Below are 22,304 nucleotides of genomic sequence, written 5' to 3'. Positions count from 1 at the left end.
ACCCAGCAGAACTTCTGTGGTGATGGGGGCACCTGGGTGGCTCAGTTGGTTAAGCATCCAACTCTTGATTTTAGCTCAGGTCATGATCTTGATTTGTAAGTTCGAGCCCCACATCGGGCTCCACACTAACACTGCACAGCCTGCTTGCAAGCTCTCTCTCTTTCAAAATAAATAATAAACTCAAAAAAAAAAGAAAAAGAAAAAGAACTTGTGTGGTGATGGAAATGTTCGTTCTGTACTATCCAATATGGTAGCCACAGATGGTTACTGAACACTTGCTTTTTTTTTTTTTTTTTTTTTTAATTTACATCCAAGTTAGTTAGCATATACTGCAACAATGACTTCAGGGGTTACTGAACACTTGAAATGTGGCTTGCATGACTGAAGAACTGGGTTTTAAATCTGGATTTACCTTTAATTTAAACTTGAATAACCATATATGGCTAATAGCTCTTATATTGGACCACACAGGTATAAAATAATGAGAGGGTTAGAAACAAACACTGAGGAACTACAACAATGTCAAATGCACCAAACGGTCAAAGAAAATGAAGACTGAAAAAAAGTTCACTGAAGTTAGCTAGCTGAACTCAGCTAAACCTCCCAAATTCCATGACCAACAAGCAGTTGAGGTTATTAATGGGTAAGATTTAGGCTTTAGTAAATCAATACATTTGGCCAGGATCAATGATAAAATAAGGTCAGAGGTAAGAAAATTTTGTGAGTAAACTAAACCTTCTGAGACTAATTGTTTCAAATTGTTCCGTATCTGTAAGTTTTCTCTAAGACCCTTTTCCCTAATTATACCTAATATAATTTTCGTATCCACAAGACAAGGAGATGAGTTCCATAATATAATTTTTTTTTAATTTCTAGGACTTATTTTCCCTAGAATCGTATCAGCAATTAAACTGCTGAAGCACTGTTAAGATGCTAAAAATTATTTGATACCTTACTTCTTGAAAATATAAAAATCTCCCCCCAAAAGAGGCATCAAAAATCAAATTAAAATTTCTACCTCATTAAGGAGAGTAATTTGCTCCTCATTTATGATACACTAATCTACAGTGAATCTAAAACATATGCAGAAGTTTATGTGGATTGGCTGGAGCTTGCTGAAGCCTCAAAAGCCTTATTTTGAACCTTCCTGAATATACAAAGCAAAGCGGTCCCCAGGCCTTCCTCTGTCATCCTGAGTTAGCTGATTGGCTCCTTAAGGTTTCAGAGGGCACATAATCAGGTAATTTCTCCCAACCTGTTATACAGCAATTTTTTCCTTAAATCTTCAAAGTATTTTTGCAATTGCAAAACATTTCTTAATTGTCAATGATTGTGACTGAAAAAGACTTGCCAGAAATAGCTTTATATGGAACAACAAAACTACATTTATAGTACATATATATATAGTATATATATAGTGATATATATATGTATACATTCATAAATACATAAATACATATATACATTCATAATAAAGTTCCCATCTCTAAGTGAAATCCTAAGTATTCTTAGGATCTTCTATCTGTGCATTCTTTTCTTTAAATTCTTCACTTTCCCACCCACAAAAGTAACGTGGCAAGAAGGAGAAACGGCATTGGGAATGACAGTGCTTACAACTGCACACACAACCTGGTGCCACTGCTACATGGTCACTGTGAGATATAAAGTGAGCACAGGCTGATTTTCCAAATTTAAGAAAACAGTGTAGACAGGTGGGGCTTAAGTCAAAAGCTTCACATAAAGACTGAGGTTTTCCCCTGATTCTTTGTCTGAGAGTATTTTCACTAGATCACACTATCCCTAAAATGCAAAGGTCTCTAAAAACGACTCAACAATTATGTTTTGGGGAGACTTCTAACGCTAAAACTTTAACTTTCCTTAACGATTTTTACAGGGAAGAAAATAAACACACAAATTTATTTGAAATACATTAGAGATCAAGTTGAGGAATGATATCATTACTATCTGGAACCAGTTTTTAAAGTAACCTTTTATCTGCCAGCCACATATCAAAACTCCAAATCTTACAGACAAAAAAGAACTACTTCTGGGGCACCTGGGTGGCTCAGTTAAGCATCCAACTTTGGTTCAGATCATGAACTCGCAGTTTGTGAGTTCAGGCCCCATGTCAGGTTCTGTGCTGACAGCTCAGAGCCTGGAGCCTGCTTCGCTTTCTGTGTCTCCCTCTCTTCCTGCCCCTCCCTAGCTCACGCTGTCTCCCTTTCTCTCAAAAAAAACCCCAAACATTAAAAAAATTTTTAAAAATTACTTTCTTTAAGACTCAATATGTTACTGATTAAAGAAAAAGTAAGGACAATGGGGATGCTAAATTTGCTCTTCCTTTTTCATTAAAAAAAAAAAAGTGCACTTAAATTACAGCAACCTAATTCTTTAAAATGGAAGCCACCTACATAATGAATTTAAACAGTGAGACAGCAGATGATATTATAAATTCGGAGAAGTCACTTCAGACTGGTATACGCTATTCTCCTCCAATAACGGAGAACACAGCATCGGCTCTGCAAGGATACTTGACTTGGAGACAGGATAAACAGGAGACTATTAACTATCATCTCTAAACTGGTAACATGCAAATATGTCTCTACAGGGCTGCACTCTTTCTCCACAGTGTGAATCCCAGCTTATAAATGCCGAACAGTTACTTTTCTATCCTGCTATCCCTGCAAATCCAAAATGCCCGAGACCAGTCCCTCATATACATTCCCTGACTCTTTCAGTATCTTCACTGAGAAACCCTGTATGATCGTCAAGAGCACCCAACCTCAAGACTGAAAGAAAGGAGTCCTAGAGACATAAAAGGACACGTCCAGGTTTCATTAGGAAGCTAGCAAGAGAAGCTCACTTGAACGAGCTCTCCTAACTGCTGCCCTAGTCCTGTCCTCTACCCTAAACTTCACCTCACCAACCTGAAGCAAAGGGACAGAAGCAGGTGCAGACTACAAGTTAGGGTCTTTAACTTCTCCAGATAACCATTTCCTCATGGGAAAAGTCAGCAGGCTGTACCAGCACAATAACGTCCCATCATGTGATTCTTTCTCGTATCCAACCAGTCACCAAGTAGGCTATTTTCCTTCCATAGTCTTCCTTATCAATCCCTTCCTTGCACTACCATTATCCAGGTCCTAGACTGGAATCTTCATTCCCAGACATTGCCTCACCCTGCTCGCTGGAATACTCCAAAAATACTTCTGAAAGATTTTATAACTAATCGGCTTTCATTTTTCTATTTCCAGCTATATGTGACTGTGCACTATATGGTCCCTCTAACCTTGTCAGAGCTACAATGACCAGTGACACTACACTGACATGCTTTATTATAAAAATAGGAACATAAACAGACTTGAATCATTAACCATGTCATCAACCATAATCTGAATATAATTAGGGAGAACATTTTTATTTATTTTATCAAAACTGAATTTTTATAAGATTTTTTTAAATCTATTAACTCAAATAACTTATCAAAATATTCAACACCTTTTTTAGTGGAATTATTCAATAAAAATACAATGTAAATATTCTATCAAAACCTTCTAGTGATATACAGACTAAAGTGGAAAGTTGATTACAAAAATCTTTGCGTTGGTCACAGTCACTTCCTCACATTTACAGGCTTCCTGTGGCTCCATAAAGTGTCTGCGTTTGCTTTGTGAAGCAAAACCAAAGTTGCCTCTCTCCACAAAGTTCTCCGGCACACGTTCTGTCCTCTGGAGCCCAACATGAAATGAAGGCTCCTGGCATGGAGATGGCTTGTCCCAAATTCTAAGCCTAAGGGTTGTTTCAAGCTAGTTGTGCATACACAAGAAGCAGAGTCCTAGACTTTGAGAAAGGAAGAGATTCTCTGGCTTAGAGCCAAACCAAACAAACCACAACTATCCAATGAGAATTTTGAATAAATTTAAAACCAGTGACAATAATCACTGCTAATCAGTGACCTCAGAGAGGTAAACCAGTCTCCGGGGTTTTCTGTCCCAAGGGAAAACAGCTCCACGGCCCCAAGTGAGCTCGGCTTGCTTGCCTTCTCCCCAGTGCTTGAATAGAAGGAGACATTTCTGAGAGCAAGACAGTTCTGAGGGCAGCTTAGATGGAAAATGAGGCATGAAAGGAAGAAGTGTCGCGGAGAATGGCTAGTAACATAACTGTATGGGCTTCTCTGTGTTCCCGCTCCCACCCTCAGATTCATGAATACTAACCCCCAGTGCCTCAGAGTGACCATATTTGGAGACAGCGTCTTTACAGTGGTGATTAAGTTAAAATGGGGCCATTAGGGTGGGCCCTCATCCAATACGACTAGTGTCCTTGCAAGAACAGGAAATTTAGACAAAGACCTGAGCAGAGGGAAGAGGATGTGAAGGCACAGAGAGAAGATGGCCAACTACAAGCCAAGAGGAGAGGCTAAAACAGACCCCTCCCTCACAGTCCTCAGAAGGGACCACCCTGCCAACACCTCAGACACCTTGACCTCAGACTTCCAGGCTCCAGAACAGTGTGAAAATAAAGTTCTGTTGTCAAAGCCATGCAGTCTGTGCTACTTTGCAATGGCCCTAGTAAACTAATACAACACCACAGAATAAGGAAGGGATCTCGCTGACTAGACTCACGTATCAACGAGGAACACTGAGGAAAGATAACGGTGGCAACTAGAATTCCCTCTCTACTATCCTCTTAAAAATAACTGTCTGAAATGAAGCATCTTCTCTGCAGGAACAGTAAGGAAAAAGGAGAGGAACAGAGCCCACAGCCTCGTGGGGATCAATCAGATCACACCTCCTTTGCTCAAAAAAAGACTTCCTTCCTCTTGCCAACTAAAAGCCAAAGTCCCAGCAGCACCAGTAAGGCCCTTCGGAATGGGGTCCAGTGCCACCTCTCCCATCTCGTGTCTGGCTTCTCTCCCCCAATTCACCCCTTTCCAGCCACACAGGTGACTCAAGCAAGCCCCACATGCTTCTGCCTCAGAGTTTTGCTTCTGTCCTTCCCCAGATACCCTCAGGCCCCCAGGTCTTTGCTCCCAGGTCACCAAGTGGGGGAGGTCTTCCCAGATGACCCATCTGAATGCAAATCTACCTCCCCCTCCAGCTGAGCCAGACCTCCCTGCCACACACCCCCTCTCACAGCTTTTTCTCCAAGGCACACACCACATCTAAAATACTGCTTACTTGGGTGCCTGGGTTGACTCAGTCAGCTACGCATCCGACACTTGATTTCTGCTCAGGTCATGATCTCCCGATTCATGAGATCAAGCCCCACATCGGGCTCTGTACTAACAGTGGGGAGCCTGCTTGAGATGCTCTCTCCCTCTCTCTCTCCCCTACTAGCTTGCATATTCACTGTCTCTCCCTCTTAAACAAATAAACTTTAAAAATAAAATGCTGCTTATTTGATTTGCTCATTTTCTGATTCCCTCCCAGCTTCATTTAAGAGCTTAACGCAGAGATTCTGTTTTTCCCCACTACCGTATCATCATCACCCAGTTGGTGTTCAGTAACATTTTTTGAATGAACAAATTTGTACAATCTTCCTTGCTGGGCAGAGAGATTAAGAATCTGTGCCTCTTCCTAGTCTGTCCCTTCATCTCATTTTTACCTAGCTCCTATCTCGGCCAGTGACTCACACACAAGGAAAAGTCCCCAGGCCAAGCTTCCTGTTGCCTCTGTAGGCACACGTTGTAAGACTCTGGCCCAACTCTTCCTTCAACACTCTGCTTCCTGATGGGACTCGAGCGGGCCTGGAGCTTTTCATGGCAAGGCTAGCCTAACAAGGTGTTTGCTGCCTCTTAGCTATGGATCAAGACTTGCACTCTAGACAGTGACAGGTCTCTGAGAGGAGGATATCTATGAGGGGGGATATGCTAGCCCCAGGCCAAGGAGAAGGGAGTTGAAAGCCAGCTTCACACCTTAATTATTCCTCACTATCATGCCTAGGTAAAAATCTCTTCATTTGAAGGGAAACAAATGGGAAAAACATAGAACTTTTTTTTTTTCTTTTTAAACCCAGAAGGAGGAAAGAATACACGAATACAAGTTAAGATACAAATCTTAACTAAAGAAAAAGGTTAAGGAAATTACAAAATATCAACTCACTGGAGTCATTTAAATAACTACTAAGATTACGTTTCAAATTAGAAATATTAACGAATATTTAGATTAAACTTTAATGAGAAAAAAGTCATGAAATCATGCTTACTTTCAAAACAGAACAGAAGCACTATATACCCAACGATTTCAGTCTGAAAAATTAGGACTACGGATGAAGAAAGTTTAAAGAAACACAGAAATACAAAGGTTCTTGTTAGCATGAAATTATACTTACTTTTTCTAATGCTGCTGTTATACTAATAAATTGGAAATATTTAAATGTGAGCCAGAAAAATGCTCACACTTGCTAACATTCTGACAGGAGAGAAGACTGGGGGAGTTCCAGAACCGGCAAAATGTAGAGCTGAAGAAAACAAACGGTTCTTACCCTTGTGCCTCTTCAGCTGGGGAAAGCTGCTAATTGTAGTTGCTTGGATTATTTCCACTACAATTTGATACCTGATATTTAAAAAGAGAGAAAAAGAAAAGATTGAATAGGAAGAAAATACTATTTTCAGAGATCCTTTTAGACTGTATTTTGTACTCATCAAATAAAACACAGGAGCCGTGAATCCTGCCCAGATGTGATTAAGCATTTACAACAGGCCAGGTGCTGAGACCTTCACGTAAACTCATGAACTCGCCCCGCAACTTCATTCCCGATACCAGAAGCATCACCACCCGCCTCCTCTCTGAAGACAGAAACTTTGCGATTGTACTCAACTCCTCCTTCTCTTTCACCCACCACCACTACCCACCTCTCCCCACGTGGTAACTGTAGCCTATGGACTCTACCTTCTGAACCTGACCTATCCAATAATGTGGCCCTGAGCCACAGGTGGCCAACTCATTAAAATTTTAGTTCCTCAGCTGCACGACCCCATTTGAAGCGCTCAGTAGCCAAATGCACCTCACAGACCATACTGAACAGCACAAATAGAACATTTTCATCCTTGCAGAAAGTTCTATCGGACGGTACTGTCTGACATACTTCTCAAAGCCATCCTCTCACGTCCAGTTCCACTCCCACTCCCTTGGTGATTTCCCTCATTACTTCTCACTTAGAAGACCATTCCCGACCAACAGAATCAGAGTATCTGCTGTGGGTCCATGACATCAGTATTGTTTGAGCTCCCCAGGGAACTCTCATGCACGGAAAGAGTTAGGAACCACTGGAATAGATTATTCCACTATTATTCCACCAGGTTTACGTATGTGTAACTGAAAACCCCTCTGAGTCAGGAAAAATAAAAGTTCACACTGTTAAGTGCTGGGTTTAACCCTAGAGTTGTGGCTATTTTGAGCACACGCAGCTGGCCTTTATGAACCCAAGTTCTTAAGAGCTATAAAATGGTTACCAAGTACTGCCCTAATCAAAAGCCTCTAGCCTGAGTGTTCCTTAGCCCTTGATTATATTGACTAAGAGTCTGCCCATAACAAAGCCATTTAACATTAATTCTCACTCTGAACATGAACTTTGCATCCAAAGATTTAATGCCACATTTGGCTGGCTTCATACGTCCTTTGGCTCTTCAACTAAAATCCAGATGACAGACATAAATTCATCATATCATAGCTATTCATGGACTCCTCACAAATTCACATCTTTTTATTCCTTCACCTGTATGATAAAAATATCTGTGCTTGCCTTTCCCCACCTCAAAGGAGAGGCTGTTAGGAGCACTGTCAGCATGTCACTGGAGTGTGGCCACCACTGGAGACTGTGGCCACCACTGCTGGTTGCCAGCATTCTTCCTCTTTTTCTTCTTCACTAACCAGTTTTATCAGGGAAAGCAAGGCACCCAGCTAAAAATACTAACCTTCTCCCTAGCATTTAGGAATGGCCACTGGATACACAGCTGGCCATTGAACAACATGGAGGTTAGAGGTGCTAATGCCCCAAGCACTTGAAAATCCACATATAACTTTTGATTCCTCAAAAACTTAACCAGTAATAGCCTACTGTGGACAAGAAGCCTTACTAATGGCATAAGCAGTTAACACATATACTATATTATATACTGGATGGATTATATACTGGATGTATTTTTTTCTTTTGCAAAGATTTTATTTTTTTTTTTTTCATGTTTATTTTTGAGAGAGACAGAGCGTGAGTGGGGGAGGGCAGAGAGAGAGAGAGAGAGGGAGACACAGAATCTGAAGCAGGCTCCAGGCTCTGAGCTGTCAGCACAGAGCCCAATGTGGGGCTCAAACCCATGAATGGTGAGATCATGACCTGAGCTGAAGTTGGATGCTTAACCGACTGAGCCACCCAGGCGCCCCTACTGTATTCTTATAATAAAGCTAAAAAAAAAAAAAAAAAGAAAAAGAAAATGTTAAGAAAATACGTTTACAATATTGTTCTGCATTAATCGAAACCCCGAACCGTTCAGACCAGTGTCGCTCAAGGGTCAACTGTAGCTCTAACTTACGAAATAACAGAAGTTGCTGAGTGGGGATTCCAGGGAAGCTTTTGAAAGGGACAGGCTCCACAGAAAAGCCCTTTCCATCTTTCATCTTTGCCCTCCCTCCGTTTTCCTGCATTAAACAAGGACGCAGCTGGATGAAGGCACAGCAGCCATGAGGATGAAAGCCACAGGCAAAGCTGGTGACATTAAGACAGGACTTTGGATCTCCAATGACATCACCCAGCCATAACAGCCCCCAGACTACTCATCCTAGGATATCTTGTTACATGAGGAAGATCAATCCCTAACTTGTTTAAGTCACTGTAAGTCAACTTGTCTCATGGCCAAATGCCATCCCAACTGATAGAGAGCTCCCTGAAGACCCCATACGTAAAGCATGGCTAAATGCACACTCACCAATGTTTTCCAAATGGGAGCCTGGGTAGGAAATTAATGATCAATAAAGACTTCTAATGAAATTGCCTTCATTCCTCCAAATAATGTTAAAGCACAACAATAGCTCCTTATGTGCTTTTTCCCTCAAGTTACTGAATGGATGAGGAAACAGCTTTTAAGAAGCATACGCAAACCTGGAATCATCAAAGTTTAACTCTCCCTGAGTCTTAAATTTAACCTCGGAATGAGGTTCTACGACTGGAAAGCACTGACTTTTCACTCAAGTGCAGCACGTTTCCCCAAACTCATCCTCGTGCGTTGCTATCCGGGTGACCTGCAAATAGACAGTTGTCCTTTCACACAGCAGTCCTAATCTCACAAACTTATCGTAAGGAAATATTTTGACAGAAACAGAAAAAAAAATCATATACATGCTTATTATAGCAACTTCTACAAAGAAAAGAGATAATCTATGGGCTCAATAGGCCTATGTTGTAGCCACACGGGAATGAACAGCACCAATATGGTCCCTGCTTTCAGGAAGCTCTGGGGATGGATCACACCAAGGGGAAAAACTTCAGTCAATAGTATGAATAATTTTAAAAACCACATAAAAATAGATTTTAACGACACTCTAATTCTAAAATGCAAAATGGTATGTACATTCATGATTTCAGGTGTGTAAATATGTGGTATATGAACCAGGGCTATAATCCAAAAGAGAAATAAAGGAAAATGCAGGGCAATTGGTAGTATTACGAGTCATCTTAAGACATTTTCTAAACTGCTTCTCTATCTCTATTTATTGACCTATCTACAAGCCTGCCTACCTAACTCAGCCTGTCCAAACTAAACTTACCTTCGGTACACTTTCTTCACCTCTCCATTCCTGCACCAGCATCTATCCTTCCAGCCTCAAAATCTTATCTTAGCTCTCTTCCCGAACAGTAAACATCAGTCTCAAAGCTCTACTGACTTGTCCTCTGATTCTTCAAACAGGCTCCTTTCTTATTCTTCCATTTGTCACCACCCTGTCTCAGGCCTTTTCACCTGTGGGTCACTGCACAAACTAGTCTAATTGTCCTCTTGACTTCAATCCTTTCTCCCATCCAAACCATCTTGAGCACCCCCTGTCAAAACATTCCTAAAAGACCGCTCATCTCCTTCCTCCCCTGCTCAACACCTCCAGTGACCTCCCTCAGTGATAACTGTACATTCCAGCCTGCATTCGCTCTGCACCTTGGCACCGGCTCTCTCATCCAACCCCGCTTCTTTTCCCCCTCCATAGAAACCTAGACTCAACCAAGGCAGTTTCTTTCTTTCCTCCCCAAGTTTTTATTTAATTTCTAGTTAGCTAACACGGAGTGTAATATTAGTTTCAGGTGTAGAATTTAGGGCATCATCATTTACATGCAAGACTCAGTGCTCATCACAGGTGCCCTCCTTAATCCCCATGGCCTATCCCACCACCACCCCCACCTCTCCTCCAGTAACCATCCGTTCGTTTTCTATAGGTAAGAGTCTATTTCTTGGTCTGCCTCTCTTTTTAACCCCTATGTTCATTTGTTTCTTAAATTCCACACACAAGTGAAATTATATGGTGTTTGTCTTTCTCTGACTTATTTCACTTAGCCTAATAGTCTAGCTCCACACATGTCATTGAAAATGGCAAGATTTCATTCTTTTTGATGGCTGAGTAATATTCCATTGTATGTATTTGCCACATCTTCTTTATCCATCAGTCAGTGGACATTTGGGCTCTTTCCGTAATTTGGCTATTGTTGATAATGCCGCTAGAAACATCGGGGTGCATGTACCCCTTCAAATCTGCATTTTTGTATCCTTTGGGGAAATAACTATTAGTGCAACTGCCAGATCATAGGGTAGTCCTATTTTTAACTGTTTGAGGAACCTCCATACTGTTTCTGAGAGTGGCTGCACCAGTTTGCATTCCAACCAGCAGTGTAAGAGGCTTCTCCTTTCTCTGCATCCTCACCAACACCTGTTGTTTCCTGAGTTGCTAACTTTAGCCATTCAACCAGAACCACACTGACTTTCCAGGCTTTTGCTCATGCTGTTTCCTTCTAGAAACAATCTCCTTACTTGTCCACTTAACTAGATCTTACATACAATGCTACTTCCTTCTAGTTCACATTAATATTTCTCTTCTCTGAAATACTAGATTACTTCTGCTCTATCATAGTTCCTATTTACCTACTATTTTATATTGCTATTTTAAAGAGTCACATTTCTACAAAGAGTGCTATGAACTTAAGAAATGGTATGTCTAGTCCTTTCAGGGCCTAACACTTCTCTGAGAAATAACACACCTGAGCCTAAAATAAAATTGCAGCTTTGTCTATAAGAAAGATATGCTACCTTTTTTCTCCCCAACTAAATAAATCATGAGCCTCTTGAAGACAGGGATTGTGTCTTGTATTCCCCAATATGACCTAGCTTGGCACTAAACACAGGACAGGCACTCAGTAAATATTAATGAATACTATGGACTGAATGTTTTGTTCCTCCAAAATCCATACGTTGTAGCCTAATCCCCCCCCAACGTGATGGTATTTGGAGGCGGGGAATTTTGGAAGGTGATTAGCCCTTGTGAGTGGTGCTCTCATAAAGGAGATGTGTGCCTATAATTAAAACAGACCCCAGAGAGCTCTTTCCATTTTGTGAGGTTACAATGAGAAGAAGGCCCTCTATAAATCAGGAAGTCGGCCCTCACCAGACACCCAATATCTGGCCCCTCGATCTTGGACTTCCCAGCCTCCAGAGCTATGAGAAATGTCTGTTGTTTAAGCCACCCAGCCTGTGGTATTTTTGTTACAGCAGCCCAAACTAAGACAAGAAGCTAAATTAATATGCGTTAACATCTGTAAAACTAAACAGGTACAAATAATATTCTGAACAATCTGTTCTCTTGATATTCTTGTGATTCATGCTCTGGAACAAATGAGTCATCAATGGTACTGAAGAAATACGTGCTATTTGAGTGAAGAGTTAAATTTCTTAAATGAATCCATAAAATTATGTAATACCATCTAACATTTATAGATTCCTCTCATCAGGTACCAGGTACCTGTTTAGATATTTTATCTCATTTAATCCTCCTAATAGGTATTGCAATTATCCCCACATTAGAGAGGAAGAATCTGTTCAGGTGGATTAAGAAATCTATTCAAGGTCTCATTGTTTTTATGTACTAGAGCCAAAATTATAACCTGGGGTGCTGCCTGATTCCAAAACTCATGTTCTTAACCATTTCCTGCTACCCTAAAATTCAGTGTGGGTTCATGTTTATTCATCTCAGTCCTTTCCAAGGATAAAAGCATGGTCAATGCCAGGTCATCTTTGCAGCCTCACTGCCTTCTATATCACTCGTGGATACCGTTTTCCTGCCAAACCAGACCACCTATAATACCCTAACGTATTCAGCTCTTTCCTGACTCCCAGCCTTTGCTCTGTTTCTTCTCCCTCTTGCACACCACCTCTCTCCGTTATCTGCTGAAATCCTCTTTGTTCCAAAACAGTCAGTTCATAGCATTCCTCTCTGAAGCTCTCCAATTCCTATCCTCTACGGCATAAGCCTCCTACACACTCTTTAGCACTTTGCACTCCACTTCCGGTCTTAATACCCTGCTTCACATTTAGCGATTTGTATCCACATGGGTCTCCTATGCCGGACTACTAACACCTTGATGGCAGGGGAATAAATCCAAGGATGCAGAACCACTTCATCTTTATATACACCAAACCCTCCTCACACATAACAGGCATTTGAAGATGGATTATTGAGGGGCGCCTGGGTGGCTCAGTCAGTTAAGCCTCCCAACTTCAGCTCAGGTCATAATCTCATGGTTCAAGAGTTCGAGCCCCGTGTCCAGCTCTGGGTTCCCTCTCTCTCTCTGCCCCCGCCCTCCTTGTGCTCAGTCTGTCTCTCAAAAATAGACATTTTAAAAAAATGAAGATGATTACTGAATTTGTAAAATTCACCCTCACTTGATACCAAAAGATGAAGTGGGAAATGAGTGACTTTCATTCTCAACAAAATCACACACTATATACAGTTGACCTTTGAGCAACATTTTAAGTATGTGGGTCTGCTTATAGGCAGGGTTTTCTCAAAATAGTACAGTACTACAAATGTATTTTCTTTTCCTTATATTTTCTTTTTTGCTTGTTTATTTATTTTGAAAGAGAGAGAGAGAGAGAACGAGCAGGGGAAGGGCAGAGACTGAGGACAGAAGATCTGAAGCAGGCTCTGCGCGGACAGCGGAGAGCCCAATGTGGGGCTCGAACTCACAAACCATGAAATCATGATCTGAGTTGAAGTTGGACACAACCAACTGAGCCACCGAGGTGCCCCACATTTCCTTACATCATCTTAACATTTTTTCTCTAGCTTATTGTAAGAATACAATATGTGATACTCAGAACATACAACATACGTGTTGACTGAGTGTACATGCTACCAGTAAGGCTGCCAGAGTCAACAGCATATTAGTCATTCAAGTTATATGCAGATTTTTGACTGCACGGGGGGTTGGCATCCCGACCCTATGTTTTTCAAGGGTCAATGTATATCCAAATGCTGGCTATCCCTCATGGCACAGGCTTCCTAGTCTGGAAGCCAGCTCTTCAGGGACAGTTAGCATTCACTCGGCTTTCTTCATCCAGAGGAGCACACGGCCTTGTTGGTGCCAAGTTTAGTTCAAGAATCTGGAGGACCGATATTTGTGAACATTCTCTTGATCAGAAATGCAGAGCTATAGTATGTGTTTTTCCAAAACAATACTGTGAATGCCAATATTAAGAGCAAGCCACTAATAAGATTTGGCTCTTTCCCAACTATGGCAAGATCTTACTTCCAGTATCTCTTGTCCCAAAGACAAGGAAAAAGTCACATGACGACAGCTATCCCCTGCCCAAGTTATGACCTCACTTCTCTTTAGTTTTTATGGGGGGGGGGTGGTGGGTGGGGGGGAGAGGCACAGGGGGAGGGAGGGAGGGAGAGAGAGAGAGAGATAGAGAGAGAGAATCACAAGCAGACTCCACACTGTCAGCGCAGAGCCTAACATGAGGCTCTATCTCATCACCGTGAGATCATGACCTGAGCCAAAATCAGGAGGCGGAAGCTTGGACAACTGAACCACCCAAACATGCCACCTCTCTTTAATTTTGAACACTTAGCTACAGTAGTGAAGACTCAGAACAGGTTTTTATTCTTCAGTTCTTCCCACCGTCTCAAACTGACCTGAAATGCTACAAAATCCGCCCTCAAAATAACCACCTTAGTAATATATACATTTATTGTCTTTTACTGTCAATTGTTCACAACAGCTTTGGGATTCTATTAGAATTGGTTTCTAAGTTATTTACACACACAGCCCCAAATATCAGCCTCCTCCTGTAATTTCATTACACACACCTTACATAGATTTTTTAAAAGTTGGGGCGCCTAGGTGGCTCAGTCAGTTGAGTGTCCAATTCTTGATTTCAGCTCAGGTCATGATCCCAGGGTTGTGGGATCGAGCCTCATGTCAGGCTCTGCGCTGAGCATGGAGCCTGCTTAAGATTCCCTCTTTCTCTCCCTCTGCCCCTCTCTGTGTTCTGTCCAAAAAAAGAAAAAAAAGAAAAAAAAAGCCCACATTATCTTAGAGCTGTCTTGGGCACTCACATGAGAGTCAAAGGCTGAACAAATCCTAGTCTTGGGTGTACAATATGGTAAATGGTTTAAAATACGTTTTATACTAAAATTAGCAATGACATATTATAGATTAGAATATCATATACATAAAAATGTTTTTTTTAAAAAAACTAAAACCTGAAAATAATGTTTTTGGGGTTTTTTTTTTGAGAGAGAGAGAGAGGGTGCAAGTAAGGAGCAGAAAAGAGAGAGAGAGAGAGAGAGAGAGAGAGAGAGAGAGAGAGAGAGAGAGAAGCAGGGCTCACCTGAAACAGGGTTCATGCTCACCCGATGCGGGACTTGAACTCACAAACCACGAGATCATGGCCTGGAGCTGAAGTCAGATGCTTAACTGACTGAGCCACTCAGGCACCCAAAAATAATGTTTTCCTTTTTTTTTTTAATATGAAATTTATTGTCAAATCGGTTTCCATACAACAGCCAGTGCTCATCCCAACAGGTGCCCTCCTCAATGTCCATCACCCACCCTCCCCCTCCCTCCCACCCCCCATCAACCCACAGTTTATTCTGTTTTTAAGAGTCTCTTATGGTTTCGCTCCCTCCCTCTCTAACTTTTTTTCTCCTTTCCCCTCCCCCATGGACCTCTGTTAAGTTTCTCAGGATCCACATAAGAGTGAAAACATATGGTATCTGTCTTTCTCTGTATGACTTATTTCGCGTAGCATCACACTCTCCAGTTCCATCCATGTCGCTACAAAAGGCCCTATTTCATTCTTTCTCACTGCCAGGTAGTTTTTCAAGTTGCCACAGGCTACTCTGTCTTAGGCTAGGGATAATGTTTTCATTGAGAGGGTCTTCAGTTAAAGCATCTGAGAAGAAATAAAGGCATGGTGATTTCAGCAGCTACGCTGAAGCTGTTTCCCAGCTTGGTGTATCAGAGTAGTTAAGCACACAAGCTCCAGCACTAGGTGGCCTGGGTTCAAATCCTGCTTCCGACACTTACTGCGTCACCCTGAAGAAATTACTTACGCTTTCTCTCAAAAGTCCTCATTTGTAAAAAGAAAAATAACAGTATTTTTCCTCATAGAAAAGAAGATTGATGAAGATTAAATGAGATAACACCTTTAAAATATTTGGGATAGTGCCTGACCCACAGTGAGAGTTCAATAAATATTAACCCTTACTGCCACTGGTTGACTCTTTAGACACACAGTATTTAAGGAGATGAGGTATGTGAATGTTTGTAAAATACATATAAAAAAATTTTTGAGTAGCCTTACTTTTTTCATGATTATGTGTCTCAGCCTCATCAACTTAAGGCCACCAAGGGTCACTGAAGCCCAACAAAATCAGGCTTACTGACTCATTTCAATAAGCAAGAAGAACCATGGGATGTCTCCCCAAACAGAGGAAAAGACGGGTTCTCTGGGATTCTGGGGGAAGCGTGGAGTGTCTATGAAATTGAAATGAAGCAGCATGGTGACAGGTTCAAAGCAGAATGACATAAATCATCACCTTCACGTAGACCCAAGGCCCCTTTTCCCTGGAGACTACAAAGTTATGATAAACATGGAATGGTTAGTCTAGTAAACCCTTATCTGCAGCTGTAAAGCTGAGTTACAAATGAGGGTGCTTCTCTGTGTCAAAGTGACTGAAACCCTCCAGGCAAGAATAGGAAGTGTCACTCTTACAGATATAATTTCAAATGGTGACGTCTGAGACTTGAGAGAGCCAAGTTTCTCAGTGAGTCAGAAAGCAGGAGTCATTCAGAGAAGGTTATCATCATGACATTTTACAGCCACTGTGTATACTTGGAAAAAAATATTGCTCCCTGTGAACTCTGTAGCTGGCTTTAGTATCTGTTATTCCAACGTGATAAATGGCTGGGCAGATTTTACTTCCTCAGTCTGAGCCCATTTTTACTTTCTCCAAAGTAACCTGTATTCATTGAAGAAAATGAGAAAATACACAAAGCACGACATTCAACATCAATCACAATTAACATCTGGTATGTACTTATAGACTTCTATTCAAACATTTTTTTTGTTTTATAAGACTAGATTTATGCTATAAAAAGCCTTAGAGCCTTTTCATTTTATCAACTCCTACTATCTTCCAAACCTATTAAATACTCTGATACGACACCATTGTCATGTGGCAACCCATCGTACGGTTGTGTCCACATTTTTTTAACCTGACACTAATTGTCGAGCATTTTAGTTACTTCAAGGTTTTCTCTATTTTAAATAAAATTACAAGAAACATTCTTAGAGAAATCTTTTCACACATTCGTGATTATTTCCCGAAGATAAATTCTTATGATGAATAATAACTATCAAAAAGAACGCACATTTTGCGACCTGCTCTTCATATTGTAAAACTGTGTTACAGAGAGGCAAGAGTTCCTACTCCTACCAGCAGGACATGAAGTTGTTTGTTCTTCTACATCCCTGCCAACACCAGGTGTCAAATTTTTAGTCTTCACCAATATCGCGAACAAAGAAAAATATCTCAATTTCGTTTTTATGTCTTAGTGCTACTGAGGATAACAAGGTTCTGAGCTCTTTTCACTAGGTGTGTTTAACGGTATAGAGCAGGGCATGCCAGGGACTGGAGCACAAGCAGGGGACATGTTTTCAGTCAGGACTCAGAGGAGTAAGAGGCGCTTTCCACTAATGGGGCTTTTAAACCTGCTTTCCACTTTACTAGTGTGTAGAAGGCAGCGGATTACACGGAAAGACTAGGCACGCTTCCTAACCTTCTTCCATTTGTGACGCACGTGGCAAATGATAGGATTTGAACAGAACACCGGGGCAATCAGCCATCCCAGGCCCTACCCAGACACCTGGAGGGCTGAGGACACCTTTCTCTTCACATGCCTATACATGCGTCACACCAGTTAGAAAGTTCTGGACCACAGCAGCCTGGGGTATCCTAAACTTACATAAACACACATCCACGATTCATGTTATGTGTACAGAAAATAACCTGGAAATCTCTATGCCAAGTTATTAACAGTTGTCATCTGTTTGCAATGTGACTTCTATTTTCTTCTTCTCGTATAAATAGTCCTAAAATAACAGGTTACCATACATTCATTTCCTAGTTCCCCGAAGTCTATGGAAATTACATGTTACAAAAAGCAAGCAAAGCTATGTCACCACTGACCAGCTGGTGTCTTTCAGTTAACCTGAAGAAAGCCAAAATTTTTCTCTCTGCTACCTGTATCTGGTTTTTACTAGTGTTCCTCGTATCTTTATATTAGCTATTAATGTCACCATAAAGTAGTTATAGACCCACGTATAGCACCACTGTAGTCCATTCTCAATTTCTAAATAAAGCATTTTCATTCAGAATGTTTACTGAATATCATCCTAAGTTGTCTAGTTTTTTTTTTAAGTTTTTATTTATTTTGAGAGAGATGGAGACAGCATGAGTGGGGTGTGGGGGGACAGAGAGAGAGAGAGAGGGAGAGAGAGAATCCCAAGTAGGCTCTGCTCTGTCTGCGTAGAGCCCCATATAGGGCTCGAACTGATGAAACTGTGAGATCATGACCTGAGCCAAAACCAAGAGGCAGACACTCACTCAAATGACTGAGCCACCCGGGCGCCCCTTAAGTTGCCTAATTTTATGTTCTGTATTGAAAATGACTTACTGACTTATACACTTTAAGTTTTTCTGAAATAAGAAATAAGGCAACTGTGTTGCCTCTTCTGATGCATTAACCCTATTGAAGTGACCATCGGAGAATTCTGTTGCCTTCTCCTGATCACTGTATCTTTAGGTCTTATTGGGAGCCTAGCATGTCCTGAGAACTGTGCTGAGGCATTATGTGCATTATCTCATTTAATTATCACAACAGTCTTAGGAAATAGGAACTATTTCCTCCATTTCACAGTTAAAACTGAGGCTCAGAGTGTACAGGACTCCTCAGGGCCATGCAGCCTATAAGCAGAAAAGCCAGGTGCAGACCAGGTCTGTGAGACCCAGGCCTGTCTGACTCGAGCCCATGTTTGTGGGTACAGTCCACTTCAGATGCTGGACTGGTCACTGTAGGTTGACTTCTTGTGTTGCTAACCTCATCTTCCTCTAGAAGAACTGTGAGTCTGTCTACTGTAGGGTCATCAGAGACAGAACTTGTGTGGCCTCCACCCAGTGCTGTGCTGGAGACAGCTCACGAGGCTCGTGTTGGCTCACGAGAGCTGCCTGTTAACTTTTCAGGAATTAAAGTCCACCATGATTAAAATTATACAAACTGGCAATTAAATTATACTTTTTTTATTTTTTTTAATTTTTTTTGAAAGTGTACTTATTGGGGCGCCTGGGTGGCTCAGTTGGTTAAGCGTCTGACTTCAGCTCAGGTCATGATCTCGCAGTCCGCAAGTTTGAGCCCCGCGTTGGGCTCTGGGCTGATGGCTCGGAGCCTGGAACCTGCTTCCGATTCTGTGTCTCCCTCTCTGCCCCTCCCCCGTTCATGCTGTGTCTCTGTCTCAAAAATAAATAAATGTTAAAAAAAAAAAAAGAAAAGAAAGTGTACTTATTTATTCAAGCAATCTCTACACCCAATGTGGGGCTCAAAATCATGACCCCAAGATCAAGAGTCATGTGCTCTTCTGACTGAGCCAGCCAGGAGCCCCTAATTTGCACTTTTTAAAAAGGTAAAAGTACTTAAAACTCATCATTTCCTAACAATTTCATTTTTCTATAATCTGTGTTCAAGGTTATTCACATGGATTGTATGAGCATGGTGGAGACACTATGTATAAAATGGCGTCCGACTGCAAATCTCTTCCCGAGGACGTCACGCTTAGTGATTCACACCACAGAAACCAGCAAATGCTCCCCGTCAGGGTTTCTTACCCCTCCCGGCAAGAGCCAGTTATTAACAATTACCAGCACACCACTTCTACACTCTTTGCTACCATTGCTTCAACGTACCTTGGGAATCATAAATTTCTTTTCTGTCGAGTAGGGACCGAGCGCCACAACTTTTGTTTATTTTAAAGAAAAGAGCACTACTCATTCACCCCACCATCACCTCTTGATGTTTCGTTCTAAGTAGAAGAGGCTCCATCCCTGGCCTCCCTCCACCTCTCCCTCACCCCCTCTTCTATGCCCTAGAGAGGGAAGAGGTCTTTAATCTGACCACAGAGGAGGAGGAACTGGCCACGTGAAGCACAGCCCTTCTGTTCTCCTTCCTCTTAAGAGCAGGTGTTCTCTGCCTCCAACGGCAGCCAGCAAGTAGACTCGGCACCTGCCAGAAAGAGGGGGAAGGAGGGAGAATCAGGGACAAAGCCAGGTGGGAAAGAATGTCTGATTCTGAGACTCAGTTTTGGAGAGTCACTCTTTGCATATATAAACTACACTCTCCATCATCTATCAGTTATAAGAGCACACTTTTGGCCTTCATTTGGCTTATTCCTTGGACCTAGAGTGGTTCAGACCTCAGGATGGAGACAGGAACATTGCTATTTATTAGGCACCCTCAAGCCCCCAAATAAAACACTGCATTCTAGTGGGCCACAAGTAATTGATCAGTGTTCATGATGAAATTAAATCTATTTGCAATCCTTGGTCTAATGACTGTAACAACAACAACAGTAGCACCTAACAATTAGAAATATGCAGATCCTGGGCTAAATGCTTCACATAAACTAACTCATGGTGCTCGCTGTCATTCATAAAGCAGATACACCTTACCCACAGTGCCAGTGTTGCCCCAATTATAAGCGCATCATGAATTCTTTAATTTCAGAGAGATCAGAAACTTCCTCGTACCAAAATTTCCCTTTCTTGTATCAAATTTTCCATCGCTGTCAATCTTCCCTCCCAAATGAAGATATTTTTTTTTCTGATATGTTTAACTCCCACCTCCCTGCCCTCTGCTATTTCTCAGACACCAACGGAAGGAATCATATTCTGCAGTCAGTGTACTTTCACTTTTTATAAAACTGAGAGATCTTTTTGAACGTTTTCCATCAGCAGCCTTGGGTTTTAATGCATTTTTTAAAACTAAATTTATATTCATTTATTCTTTTCATAAAAATCTGCCAAGTTCCTCTTTGTTTTACACTTCGTGACTTCTCATCTCCTTGTCCACGCACACTAACCTTTGCTTCGCAGTTTATATTTGCTTAACTGATTTCTGACACGGTGTAGCAGTTTGAAGGTATGCTTGATTTCTTTTTCCATGTTCCTCTGTAACATAACCCAATTTTACTGCTCAAGAATCACAATAAATCTTCAGAATCACTGTTCAAAACACTATTCAAACAATTTAAATTCTTCTACTCAGAAGCATGTGATTTTAAGAATTTTAATATTTTTAGTGTATTATCTTCATGTGCAAATGCACCTAAACTAATTCAGAGATGAAAATCTATCCCCTTAATATTTGAAGAAAAACTATTTAGCAAACTCCCTCAGTAACCCACTCCACTGTTCGTTATGATCTCTAAAATTAATCTATTATGCTCATCACCTATTCTTTATCCTAGTAAAACAGAAAACACATCAATCTCGGTCCACACTCAATAAAAGGTTTCCTTCATTTCTCCAAGTTAAATAATACTTATCCTTTTTAATTTTAAACCTTTCATTATTAGAATTTCTTCCCTACTATTTTTAGATTCGCCATGTTGCTCTTTAAATAAGGGGTCAGAAATAAATCCAGAACTGAAAAATCTAATGAAGACTGGCCTGGCAGCAAATGAAATTACAGCGGTCACAGGCTGCTCTGATTTTCTTCATTACTCCTGTTTCTCTGGCAGTCTATCACCATCTCACTAACAAATGATGGTACTTCTGATGGGACTGTTCTCTGCACAAGGACTAGTGCCTGAAAAGGCTCCTAGACAGAAAAGAATTATCTCCACACTTGTGGGAAATCCCACAAGGCTGGGGCCGGGTGTCACTGCTGTCTTTTGCCCACCTGGCTAGTAGGCTACTCAGCTTTACATGTGGGATTTTAAGTCAGACAGACCTGAGTTCAAATCCCAGCTGTTACTTATTAGTTAAGTGATCCAAGGCAAGTCACTTTACCTCCTTCAACTACATGATGAGTAGTGGTACTTAATTCACATGGTTGTTACAATGGTCAGATGGTAAGAAGCTGACCCTGTATTTAATGCATATGAGATATTCAATAAATGGCAGCTTCAAAACAAAGAAGTTTTCCCTTTCTTGAGCATGTGCTTGGCATCTCTTGAACTCTGGCAAATGTCCAGTCCAGGAAAGCAGTATTTGTCCAATGTATGTATGGGATATAGCACTCTCCTGCCTTGCCACAACGGTACAACATAGAGTACTAGACCAAAAACCATCCCACCACCCAGACGGGCAGTGGGAAATCTGGTCAGTTGTCCTTGAAAATCCTCCATCAACATGACATTCCAATTCCTGGCTCCTGTTTTGTTAGCCGAGTGGATCACTGCTTCCACTAGAAGACACTGGAAAATTTAAAATGTTGTGCCAGTCCAGCCACCACATCCTCACTTCAACATCTTGGATGCCAGAAAAGAAGAAAAAGGAAATAGCTACAAAGGACAGTGGAATATCCAGCTGTAATTTTTTTTAAAGCCTGGGTGATTCTAATATATAGTCAAGGTCAAAAACACCTGGTTTAGTGTTCTTGAAGGGAGCATTTCTAGCTCTATAATCTTGCTGTAAAAGCAGCTCATGCTGACTCAGAAAAAAACAAACTACCACGGAACTACAAATATCACCATCAAAGTTTTTTTGGTTTGGTTG

General features: G+C 41.3%; 1 protein-coding gene across 2 annotated transcripts in view; it reads right to left on the bottom strand.

The window, feature by feature from the left end:
* Window positions 1–22,304, bottom strand: part of SNX25 (sorting nexin 25) — a 131,767-nt gene that overhangs the window by 55,707 nt on the left and 53,756 nt on the right. For both annotated transcript variants that reach the window (XM_047855152.1, XM_047855154.1), the window contains exon 6: window positions 6,484–6,554. In XM_047855152.1, coding sequence (XP_047711108.1) covers window positions 6,484–6,554 — 71 coding nt within the window. The remainder of the gene's footprint in view (window positions 1–6,483; window positions 6,555–22,304) is intronic.

The sequence above is a fragment of the Prionailurus viverrinus genome, chromosome B1 (genome assembly GCF_022837055.1).
Source record: "Prionailurus viverrinus isolate Anna chromosome B1, UM_Priviv_1.0, whole genome shotgun sequence".
NCBI lineage: Eukaryota > Metazoa > Chordata > Mammalia > Carnivora > Felidae > Prionailurus > Prionailurus viverrinus.
Note: the sequence above shows the minus strand (reverse complement) of the source record. Positions and strands in the feature narration are given on the sequence as shown.